The sequence below is a fragment of the Ailuropoda melanoleuca genome, chromosome 3 (assembly GCF_002007445.2).
Source record: "Ailuropoda melanoleuca isolate Jingjing chromosome 3, ASM200744v2, whole genome shotgun sequence".
In the NCBI taxonomy this organism is placed as follows: Eukaryota; Metazoa; Chordata; class Mammalia; order Carnivora; family Ursidae; genus Ailuropoda; species Ailuropoda melanoleuca.
Window position 1 is genome coordinate 81,134,585 of NC_048220.1, and position 12,146 is coordinate 81,146,730.

The following is a 12,146-nucleotide window of genomic DNA, read 5'->3' on the forward strand; positions in this document are numbered from 1 at the left end:
AAGTTTATCTGTCTCAGAGCTGTTTCTCCCTTGCCCTGTTCTTTCCATGCTTGCTTAAGTAACCCATGGGGTCACGGTCTCTCCAGTGAGGATGAAGTACCCATGCACCACAGCCGTCACTAGCTGCTATCTGCACTATACCCCTGACCAGGTGAGGGCCCCATCAGTTATAGACAGGTGGGGATACATCATAGGGTCACATAATGGTCAGATATTCAGGGACAGGTCCAGACCAGCCAGGCAGCGCAAAATCAGAGACCAGCCCGGTGCGTGGATCTGCTCCTTCTCTGAACCCTGACGGTCCTGGAAAGTATCAGAAAAGAAACAGTGCTAGGGCATTATCATGGAAAGTTGTGCATGTCCACCCAATTACTCATGCATGGGACCTTTAAACTCTGAGCCATGTAACCCAGGACAGACTTAAGGACAAGCTAATGGGAGTAGATGGAAGATGTGCACATCACTCTAAAAAAAAAGATGTTGAGTAGAACTGAGCTGACACACTTTAGCTTCAGATTTCTAGAAGCGTCTGGTCTCTTCAGAAAAGTGAAGATCTGGGGTTCACTTATGTTAAGATGCTTTGTCAGCAAGGGAGGCAAATCCAGAGGAAGAATACTGCCCTGGAGCAATATCAACGATGGTGTTTTTTTCCAAACCTTAAAGCATTAAGATTTCTGCTATCTCTTTATAATTCCATCCCCAGAGCATGATTATATTGCTTTTGGGGTCATTTAAAATAGTAATGTTTATAAGAGTATTTTTTGTTTTTGTTATTTGGCAGATTACGAAGTCACAAGCTTTTTGAATGCCTAACTAGTCAGTTTTATAACCAATAGATGATCACTTAGTTTTAGGGTTAAATGGGTATTTCAGAGCCTCTAGAGTATACAGAGTCCTACCCCTCACTTCGCATGGTTTGGGAATTTTTCACCTGAATTGTTGCTGCCCAACTAAAAAGAATACAAAATCAAAACTAAACTTTGTGTTTCCATGCCTTCTTGGTAATTTGAAAAGCACTTTGAAAAGCACTGCCTTGACCACATAAAAACTACTTAAAGGTACTGATGCTGACAGGCTGGGTCTGGGGACCTGGAGAGGTCCTGCAGAACAAGCCGAGAGGGTCCCTGGCTGTGTGCAGGATAGAAATCAAATGAGAGCAAGCAAGGGGTGAAAGCGGAGTTTACTGAAATGTAGAGAGAATGCAGGTACAGTGTCTGGGAGACTCAGAAAGGAAAGGAGGGAGTCTCGTCTTCGCTTGGGGCCTGGAGTTTATTGAGAATCATGATGTACACGTCTTCTCAGACCTCCAGGAACCACCTAGAACAAGGATGAGGGCCCAAGAAGGCCCTCTGCCTTGGAGCCTGGGGGCCTTGACATTGAGATGTCCAGTGCTGGTGATCTGAAATATGCATATGATAGCTCCATCCAGTCCTTCTCACCTGGCTCTTCCTCAGGTGTTATCTGTTCTAGAGAAATCATCAACTCCTTTTCTTACATTACATGTATTGAGGTGTGTGCAAGGTGGGGGTGCAGCTCCTAGCAAGAACAGAAGTAGGGAAAGGAACAAAAAGCAGGTCTTTATGCATTCCTTCAGTTTCCCTATCTCAGCACTAAAAGGGAATGATGCAGTTTGTTAATTTCTAATAGAAATTAGAATTAGGACATTGCTGATACCCAGGTCTGTAATAACTCAGGTGTGACCTCGGAAGTCAATAGTGGTTAAATAAATGTAAGAAACTGGTATTAAAGCTCTGTGGAGCTTAACCAAAGTAGTGCAGCTCTTATCCCAATCTTCATAAAAGGTGAAGGAAAGCATTTATATATAAATGCAAACAGATATCAGTTCCCCTCTTTGACCACCTTCAAATAAGAAGATTATATTGGCTATAGTTTAGGATTTTGATGAAGTTGTCTTTCACTTTTAGAAGAAAAGGGGAATTAAACCATATTCAAATTTTTTTTTCCTTAGTAGGACTGGCACTTTCATAAATCCCAATATTTCTTTTTTTTTTTAAAGATTTTATTTATTTATTCAACAGAGATAGAGACAGCCAGCGAGAGAGGGAACATAAGCAGGGGGAGTGGGAGAGGAAGAAGCAGGCTCACAGCAGAAGAGCCTGATGTGGGGCTCGATCCCACAATGCCGGGATCACGCCCTGAGCCGAAGGCAGATGCTTAACCGCTGTGCCACCCAGGCGCCCCTAAATCCCAATATTTCTAAATTTAGTTTGTTTCCATTACAGTAATTTTTATGGGAAAACAGAAAATTTAAAATAGAACACTAGAAAATATTTACCTTACTTTTAGAAAATCCTTTCAGGAAAGGCACTGTACATCTACCATGAGCCAGGAGATTTCACATATATTTTCATTTCCTCCTTACAATAATGACCCACAACAATTGTGGATAGCAGTTATTATCTCTATTTTATCTGTGAAGAAATCGAAATAATCCTCAGACAAGATAAGTGATTTTATCAAGGACTCTAAATGGCAGAATTAGAATTCAAGTTGCATTTCAAAGTAAAGTACAACCATGGACGTTCATTACAGAATTATTTATATTAGTAGCAAATTTTAAGAAATCCTAAGTATCTAGTGATAAAAATAGTCATTGATGACACTGGGGCATTAGGAAAGTATTTTATATTCTGCTTGTGAATGTTAGTTATCCATGAAATTTTATGGTATTTCTCATGAAAATTAAACAAAACTATCTCTCCATATTTGAGTATGCAAAGAAACACTCAGAGTTTAAAAAGTTGAACGATGGTGGGTATGTTCCTCACTCTTACGTTTTATATTTCACATTTTTTACTGTGGCTATGGTACTTCTCTACACATTTATACCACCTCCTGATTCTCTTCCAGCCCTGGCAACATGCCCCCAAAAAGAGAATTTGGGAGGCTGACATTCTATTCCTTTTTTATCACAGGGTATCAACTTCTTTTTTGCACGGATCTGACTGTGCTGGTGTTGACGTGCCCTCATCAGGGAATCTAGGGGAGTAAGGACCCAGCAAAGCTTTCCTCTTGAACTGTCCCCCAGCAGGCACAGAGACAAAGCAGAGAATTTGCAGTCACATCCCTGTACTTCTCTACGCCCCGTCCCAAGGACCTCCCAGCTTCTCCTTCAGGAGCGCATAGTGCACTCCAGCTCACGCGCCTACCAGTTTCTGATTTTCAACATTTCCTCTTAGTCTTTTCTCTCATTGTGTTTAATACAAAGCATTGATCACCCAAATAAAGGCATGCTGTGCTGTGTGAAGAACAGGCCTCCTTTTGGCAGCTTGACGAGCTCTGTATCCTATGGTGGGGAAGAGGAGCAGACATGAAACATCACTGTCTGCTGCAGTGACTCCACCAAAGCTTTTACTCCTAGTTATTATTTCTTGGAACATTCCTCATTTACCTTGGGGGCAAGGCATTCTCCACTCTATTAGTATCAATAACACAGCAAAAAATGTCATATAGATTCGAATGACAAGAGAACGGACTAAGCAATTCTAATCTCAACTAACCAAAGCTGTGAAACCAGGGATCTTTTCTTTGAGCCACCCATCCCTTGTATGCAAACACTAGCTTCATCCTTCCTTCCTTCCTTCATTCATTCATTCATTCATTCAACAGATTATTGTGTACCAGGCATTGGTAAACAATGCTGGGAATACTGATGTGTAGAAAATGGACAAAACCCCGGTGTCATAGAGCTTGTGTTCTGGTACTGTATGTTGGCTAATTGAATTTAAATTTAAAAAAAGAAAAAATAATTAGTAATTAAATGATAACATAGATATTATAAATGTTATAAATAGAGTGATATGATTCATGGTGTATGTATAAATGTGTATGTATGTATAGTCACTTTTGATGGAGTGTCCAGGGAAGGCCTCTCAGGTACTCTTGAGAAGTCAGAAGGTCTTGTGAAAGAGGAAGTAGCAAGTGCAAAGGCTTTGGAGTCTGGTCTAGTGCTTGAAGGACCTGTGTAGAGAGAAAAAATGACATCAGATCAAAAGGGTGAGGCTAAGCCATCCAGAGTTTTATGGTCCATGGTAAAGAGTTTGCATTTATTCTAAGCACAATGAATGCCAGTAAAGGCATTTGAGTTGGAGAGTGACATGATCTGATTTATAAAGACATCACTCTGGCTTGTGTGCAGAGGGAATGATTGTAAAGGGTAAGAATCCAAGCAGAGAGATTGGTTAGGAAGTATTTCAATACTTCTGCAGACTTTAAAGTAGAAGAAAAACCAGACCAAAATGGTGACATGGAATAATCAATTTTATTTGAAGAATGGAGTGATCAAATATATCAAATGCTGCTGACAGGATAAGATGAGTAGTTTGGCTCCAGGTGCTCCTCCAAGGAGGCTACTGATTTTTTTTCTATAAGAGCAGTTTGGAGGAGTTCTTGGGATGAAGCCAGACTGGGTTGCACTGACAAATACAAGGGGGTGGGTGGAGGAAGTGGAGAAAGAAAGCAGAGACAACTCTGGAGAGTTTTTCTGTGGTGGGAAGCAGAGAAATGCCTTGAATGCAGGAAGAGAGGTGAGGCACAAAGGGATGAGGTCTCTTTAAGGATAAGAGGTATTGAATCAGGGTTACCCCCATGTATTCTTGATCCCAGGGAGAGATACAAAGATGCAATAATGGGAAAAGAGCTGGTGAAAGATGTGAAGTCTTTTCTACTTTATATATGGTGTTTTCTCCGTTCTTTTCTGTGATAAGCCAAATCTGTTTCTAGTGAGAGTCTAGCATGAGCCAAATCTTTTGTATAAACTTGTTCAGCTTGTCATCTCTCCCAGGAATATTTTAAGCCTGTTTCATTCACTGTAAGATAAAAGGCTGTTCCTTGTGAAAGAATTTCTGGCATCTGTGAGCAGAAAGGCTTAGATTTGAGGCTGCAGGAATGAGGGAGTGAGGTACCTCCCTTGAGGGAGGCTGCCCTGTTCTGAATCTACTTGACTATAGAAACTTCCGGTTCTGAAATATAAGCATCTTTCTTCCTGGGTTGAACTTCACAGAGCCATTCTTATCTTGCCTAAACTCTACTCCTATCCTCGGGCTCCTCCTCCATTGGAAAGCTCTACTTCTGTCCTTTTTGCCCTGCCAGTTAAGAGTCTACAGGGAGTAGGAGGCGGCTATTAACAGAACTATCAAAAAATGAGTTTCGCAGTTTTCTTTTTTTTTTTTAACTTTATTCTTTTTTTTTAAAGATTTTTTTATTTATTTATTCGACAGAGATAGAGACAGCCAGCGAGAGAGGAACACAAGCAGGGGGAGTGGGAGAGGAAGAAGCAGGCTCATAGCGGAGGAGCCTGATGTGGGGCTCGATCCCACAACGTGGGGATCACGCCCTGAGCCGAAGGCAGATGCTTAACCGCTGTGCCACCCAGGAGCCCCCTGTGCCACCCAGGCGCCCCGAGTTTCGCAGTTTTCAAAACCAAGCTTATTTGATTGACATGCTTTGTTAGAGTTTGTCTTCCCATACTGATGAGAACAAGGGTGGTATTATGCTAGTGACTGTTGAATGTAAAATAAGATATTGGTTCCTCTACAGTTACTATCTCCTTCCTGTCCCATCCCATCATGTCCAATGCTCATCACTGCCTCCACCCCTGAACCATCACCTCCAGCGTGCCGCTGCCCCTTCCATTCTCCTCTCTACTGGGTCCAAACTCACACCGAAGGATCTGGGAGAAGAGCGTTCAAGATAGAAGACTCTCTAGTACAAAGTGAAAAGGCCCAAAAATGGAAAAGATTTTGGCTTCTTCAGAGATGAATTGGATGATTAGTGAGCTGGAATGAAAGGGGACAGCTAGTAGGTGCGTTCAGTACAACGGACAGGGCCAGAACGCTGCGAGCGCCTTTCGGAACCTGCGCCTCTGGTTTCCTCCTCAGTAAGCGGCAATTGTATGTTTCCCATTTCTGAAGCTGAAAAGCTTGTAGTCAACTTTTACACTTTACTTTCTCTTACATCCCATAGCCAGTTCATCTGCAAATACTATTTTCTCTTCCTTAAAATTATCCATCTGCTTCATACCTCTGTCATCCCTACCAAACCTCCACAATCTCTCCCTGGAATAACTGCTCTAACTTGTTATTACGTGTCCCTGCTTTGACTCTTGCCATTATCCTCGCCTCTGTAAGATTCAGAGCATCTTTTTTTTTTTTTTTAAGAGAGGGTGGGGAGAGGGGCAGAAGAAGAGGGAGAGAGAAAATCTCAAGGAGGCCCCACACTGTGTAGAGCCCGACGTGAGGCTCAGTCTCAGAACCCTGAGGTCATGACCTGAACCAAAATCAAAAGTCAGATGCTTGACTGAGACACCCAGGCTGTCCTCAGAGTATCCTTTTAAAACTTAACTAAGATCCTGTCATTCCTTTCTCAGAACCTCCCAGTTGTGTCTGGCCTCTCCTGTACTAAAATGCCAAGTTCTTACCTGGGTGACACGGCTCTCTATAACCTGACTCCTGGTCCTGAGGGGGCTCCATCCTCATCTACTGCTTTCCTCCACTGTCACTTTGGTCTCCTTGCTGTCACTCATAGCTGAGGGCCTTTGTGTTTGCTGTTTCTGTGTCTGAAACACTCCTTCCTCAACTCCAAGTGGCTATGTACCTTGTTACCTTGTCGGAGAGACCTTTCCTAACCAGCCATCTCAAATAGCATCCTTCACCACCCCATGTCCTTTACCTTTTTTTTCCTTCCTTAATATTTATCAACTCTGGACCTTTTATTTATTTACTTCTTCTTTTCATCTTCACTAGAACAGAAGCTTCTTAGGACATAAAATTCCTAGGAAGTTTATCTGTTTTGTTCACTGCTGTATCCTCATGCCCAAAATAACATCTGCATGTAGTGGGTGCTCAAAAATATTTGTGGAATAAATGGATGAAATTAACTGGATACAGATGTATATAGATTGACATGTTGGATGATGAGAAGATTGTGTTCTCTTTGTATTGTTTATACCTTCTCAGTGGATTAGAAGCAAGGCTGTGATAGGAGAGTGAAGGGAGGAGGGAGTATTGGATATTAGAGGAGAGAAAGTGTAAAGTGTTCTGTTGCAGAGTGGGGAGCTGAGAGTCCCTTGAGATTTGGGGTCATAAATTAAAAATGAGACCAGTCGATTGTTGTACATTTTATTCCAGACACCAGTTCAGACATAGACGTGGAGTAAAAGAAAAGTTGAGTTTAACCAATTTAAGGGTTTTACCTGGCAAGTCCAACAGAAGGAGATAAGGCAAAGGAGTTGGGAGACTATGCAGATCAGTGCTTATCCTAATGGACCATGGAATTTATGTAAGAACTGAAAAGACAAGAGGTAGAAAGCAGAGAGTGTGAGGTTTCAAGTCAGTATTTTTGAAGTGGTGTAACTGATGGTAATGATAAAGCCTGGGATATGACCGTGGGAATGGTTTACTAAGGGAGAGCGGAGGAAGAAATCGTTAGATTTGAAGAAATGGCAAAGAAACTAGAGGCAAGGATGTTGATAGGATCATTCATGTGAAAGTTGAAGTTGTTAAGAATGATGACAGGATCAGTGATTGAAATAAAGTTGCTGAAACATGCTGAAATCTTCAGTATAGGATGAATAACGAGGAGATAGGAAGATGACGAAAACAAAAAAAGGTTGCAAGTCGTGTTGGCTGATGGCAGATATTTCAAAACAGTTGAGATTTTAGGGGGACAAGGGAGGAGAAATGGTTTAGATATAGAAATGGGGAACAGGAAGGGCACCTATCTTTCCAGGCCCTGTGGTACATTTCCTATTGGGACAAAAATAAGACACTGCTTGAGAAGATGATGAAAAAAGTAAGGTATCAGATGTCCAGGTTTCCATTAGGTCAAAAATATAAAGGGAATAATTTTAACTTGGTTAAAATTCCGTAGTTATTGAAGATACCAGCCTCAGTATTTTTATCTGTATACCACATTTTATTTTTTGCGTGTTCAAACAGTAGTTCTTAGTTTTTAGATCCTTGTAGGCTAAGACTGTCATTCTTGAATTTAACAAAGTACCAGCTGTCAAGTCTTTTCACCAAGCATGTTAGTGCCAACATATACTTGTTGATATGTCAGAAAACAGGATGCTAAATTAAGCGAAGCTCTGCAGAAGAGAATTGTTGTGAAAATTAAAAGACACTTGTCTGCTTATTTATTTATTCGCTAATAATTTGTATTTTGCCTTTTTCCACAAAGCGGCTGAGGAGCACAATTCTGTACTTCACATTATGTTCTTCTGTCATTGCTCAAACCACAAAGGAGCCTAAGAAGCCAGAGAAGGAACAGAGCGACAAGACTTATGGTCTCAGTCCCCACAAAGAACATGAGACGAGCCTGAGCATTTGATGTGGAAATGTACTGGGCTGAATCCTAGAAGCAGACCAGTAGTCTCTACTCATACAGGTTACCCCAACTCACCAAGAGAATTTAAAATCCCAGAGTCCAGATCTAGGCCACATCTGAGATGCCCAGGTGCCTCAAGTCCACCAGAAATCTGGGTGTTAAAAAATCCTCTTTTTCTCCTCGATTTCTTTACCACCTCTGCCTTCATGCATCATTCCCACAGTGCAGAAACTCATTTCCTTTTCTTTCCCTAAGTCCTCATTATCTCTTCTTCACATATTTTTCAATCCTTTCCCCCTTCTTTTCTACAACCTTCTCATCGCCAGCACAGGAGTGTGTCTGCGGTCTATCTTAATGAAGGGTCCATGTTTGAGTAACTCTGTGCCAGTGGTGGAGCCTTTTTCTTTGATGTTGCTCTAGAATTATGCCTTTTACCCATTTCTTTTTCTTCCCCACATGGAGAAAGATAGTAAAATTGGGATTTCTTTAAATATTAAGGAAAGACTTGAGTTCTGTGAAGTTTTGAAAACTATACACATCTGTATAATAACCACTTTAATTAAATTGTTTTATTAATTTTTTCTTATGTATAATCTTCAAAAATTATGTTTTATATTGAAAGTATTTCAAAAGCCATTAAAATTGGATGTTTCAAAGGCGATTTTATGAGGATGAAAGGAGATATTTCTTTGAATATTTAGGGCAGTTTAAATAGAGGAGCCAAAATAGGTTTTAAGAAAAACCCCATGTGCCCAATCCATTTCAAATTGGCAACTAGAACAATAAAACAACATAAGTGGAAGACAAAACCCTTAATGATTAGCAGTAAAATTCAGTAAATTTAGAGAGGCAGGACTGTAATCCCTGGTTGTCAATCTGGCTTACTCTATGACAGATAAACACTCAAGAAGGCACTGTGACTGGACAAACTCCTTTGGGCTTCCTCAGATTCCTTCTGTCTACCAGTCTTCCGGACTCGGGAGAGCTGGATTGCCCACTCTGTCCACTGCGTGCAGTTAGGCCAACCAGACACACACCTGAAACTTCTGACCCTGCCAGCCACTTCTAGACTTGAATGAGATATAACACCTCATGAGGAGAGTATGGCATCACAACTGCCAAAGAGACTGTATATGCAACCTAAAAGTCTGGAAAAATTACCTCCACAGGGCCAGATTTCACCTGTGGGCAACAGGAGAAGTAGGTTCCAAGGCAGGTGAATTCTCCCTCCTTCCTATGAACTTCTTCAAGGCACGATGGCCTGGTACAGCTCCTCGGGACAAGTACTGTGTGCCAGGTGGATGCAACTGCCTGTATGACCTGCTGTTTCTTTACAGCTCATTGTGACACAGTAGCCAGTGTGCTGACTGCATTGTGTCACCTTGCTGGATGTCCCTGTGTCCCTGCTCTAACTGCACCTTCCAAATAAAACACCAACGTGTTGATCCTTGCCTCACATTGGTTTGCTGGGGAACCTAGGCTAAATACATCCCCTAACTTAGAATTTTAGTAATGAACATTATATATTTTATAATTGTAAATTGTTAGTAACAAAAAACTACCATTCTTCAAGGTATTTTGTAAATAGTGAAGGTAGTTTTATGGGTTTCAGTTTTGTAATATTGATGTGTTAAATCCATCTGTTGGTGCTTCTGAAGATGCTAGTTATAGTAGCGCTTGGAGGCTAATTTCAGGTTGCAATAATGACTGTTCGCATAGCTGCCCAATGACTTTTGTGGTGGACTTGACAGTTATTTTCTAGAAAAACATCACCGATTCTGAGTGGCAAGGTCAGGGCTCAGTCCCTCTCCTGGCCTTCCCAGGGGCTTGGAGGGGGAAGTCAGAAGCGGGAATGAAACTAATTTCTGGAACAAGAGGAATATTGGAAAGATGTGAGATGCTGTGGCAGTGAAGATGCACACCTGTGTGACCTTCAAGATGTGATACCTGTGGAGGAATCACTCCCCAAAGCAGGACCATCTAGGAACTCAGACTTCATTTCAAAAAGATAGCAAATGACCCTCAGTTTCTCTCTGGGAAAGACTTTCTGACCTCAGTCTTGTCTTGTCATGGCGTATCACTCGTCTATCTGTCCATTTCTCTTTTGTCGGTTTCTCCTTTTCAAATCTACCTGATCTTGGTTTCTTTGGTTGGCATCACTCTGACTTGTAGTCCGGGTTTTGTCAGTCAGCGTATTCTCTTCGGATTGGTTTTTCATGCCCCATTTTAAAGTTTTTAAAAACATTATGCAATAATGAAAAATAGATTTATTTTGTAATAGTGATGAAATCCTTATTAACCCGAAGAGAAGATTGTGATAGAAACAATCTGTATCCACTGCATGATTCCTCCTATATGAGGCATCTACAATAGTCCAACTCGTAGAAGTAAATAATAAAATCATGGTTACCAGTGGATGAGTGAGGGGAAGATGAGGAGTTGTTCAAGGGTTATAACGTTACAGTTGTACAATATGAGTGAGTGCCAGAGGTCTGTTTTACAACATAAGGCCTCTAGTTAACAATAAAGTCTTGTGTGTTTAAATATTTGTTAAGAAGGTAGATCTCATTTTAAGTGTTCTTACCACAAATGCACACGCACACACGCAGCACAAAAGGACCCAAGAAACTTTTGGAGTTTCACCTTGTGGTGATCACAAGCATGCACATATGTCCAAACTCACCAAATTATATACATTAATGATGTGTGATTTTTGGGTACCAGTTATACCTCAGTAAAGCTGGAAAAAATAATAAAAATGATAAAAAAAAACCAAGGTAATCTGTATCTACGTTTTTTCTTCATGAGCATCTGCAGAAACTGAACTAGAGCATGAGGCAAGACTCTTTGGCAGGGATCTGTCAGTGTCATCTGCTGTTCTAGCAATGCTTATCTTTTTCACAGATCTCTCGTTTGATACAAGTAAAGTATTAAAAATGGTCACTGGTAGTGGCAGACTCTGTCCTCTTTTGCTGTCACAATTTCAGAGAAAAAGAGAATACCTCTTTCTTGATTATTTGGGCAAAATTTCTGGGGAGGGCCCTGATTGGGATGACTCGGGTCTGGCAGCTATCTCTGACCCAATCATGGTGGCCAGGGAAGAGAATTCTGATTGATTCGGCTGGCTGATGTGACCACCTCTGTGTGAGAAAGGCGGGTGAAATGACTGACAGCTCCAGTGGGTTTGGGACAGGGACTCACAAAAGAAAAGAAGAGAAGGAGGGAACAGGTTGATATGAACCTGTGCCTCAGTGGTGAGAGCAGTGATTTTTGAAATAGGGCCATGCAAGAGGTTTGACAAGTTGTGATCCACATTTGTAACTAGCTCTGCTTTATGTCTGAAGCAGAGAAGGAAGACATACAACTGAAAAGGCGTTGGGGGGGGGGTAGGAAAGACACACAAAAGCTTAAGAATGAGCCTCTCTGACAATCACCTGATTCACCCAGGTGGTTATTGCCATTTCTGATTCTCTGCTACAGTTAAGGCATTTCTAAGGTGGGAGTTTCTTTCAGTTTCTCTCTTTCATTTTGCCTTCTAGGTGGACAAAAAAATCGTAAGAACTGAGATAGGAGTTCTTCTTCGCCTCTCACATCCAAACATCGTAAGTGGTTTTTAATCTACTATTGCAAATAATCTTCAAAGTTGTAGACTGGGATTTTTGTTCTTTGCTGCCGGTGCTGATAACGAGAAGGAGATACTTCTCACCACCAATGAGTCGCCACCGTGGCCTACCTCCTGTCCTAGTCTGATCACATTTTTCAGTTCTTTAGCTCAATCAAACTTAAAAATAATACCACTC

At 41.3% G+C, this 12,146-nt stretch overlaps 1 protein-coding gene across 1 annotated transcript in view; it reads left to right on the top strand.

Annotated features, from left to right (window-relative positions):
• Positions 1-12,146, top strand: part of CAMK4 (calcium/calmodulin dependent protein kinase IV) — a 217,033-nt gene that overhangs the window by 111,859 nt on the left and 93,028 nt on the right. The window contains exon 3 of the mRNA XM_002919173.3: positions 11,886-11,948. Within this exon, the coding sequence (XP_002919219.1) occupies positions 11,886-11,948 (63 nt within the window). The remainder of the gene's footprint in view (positions 1-11,885; positions 11,949-12,146) is intronic.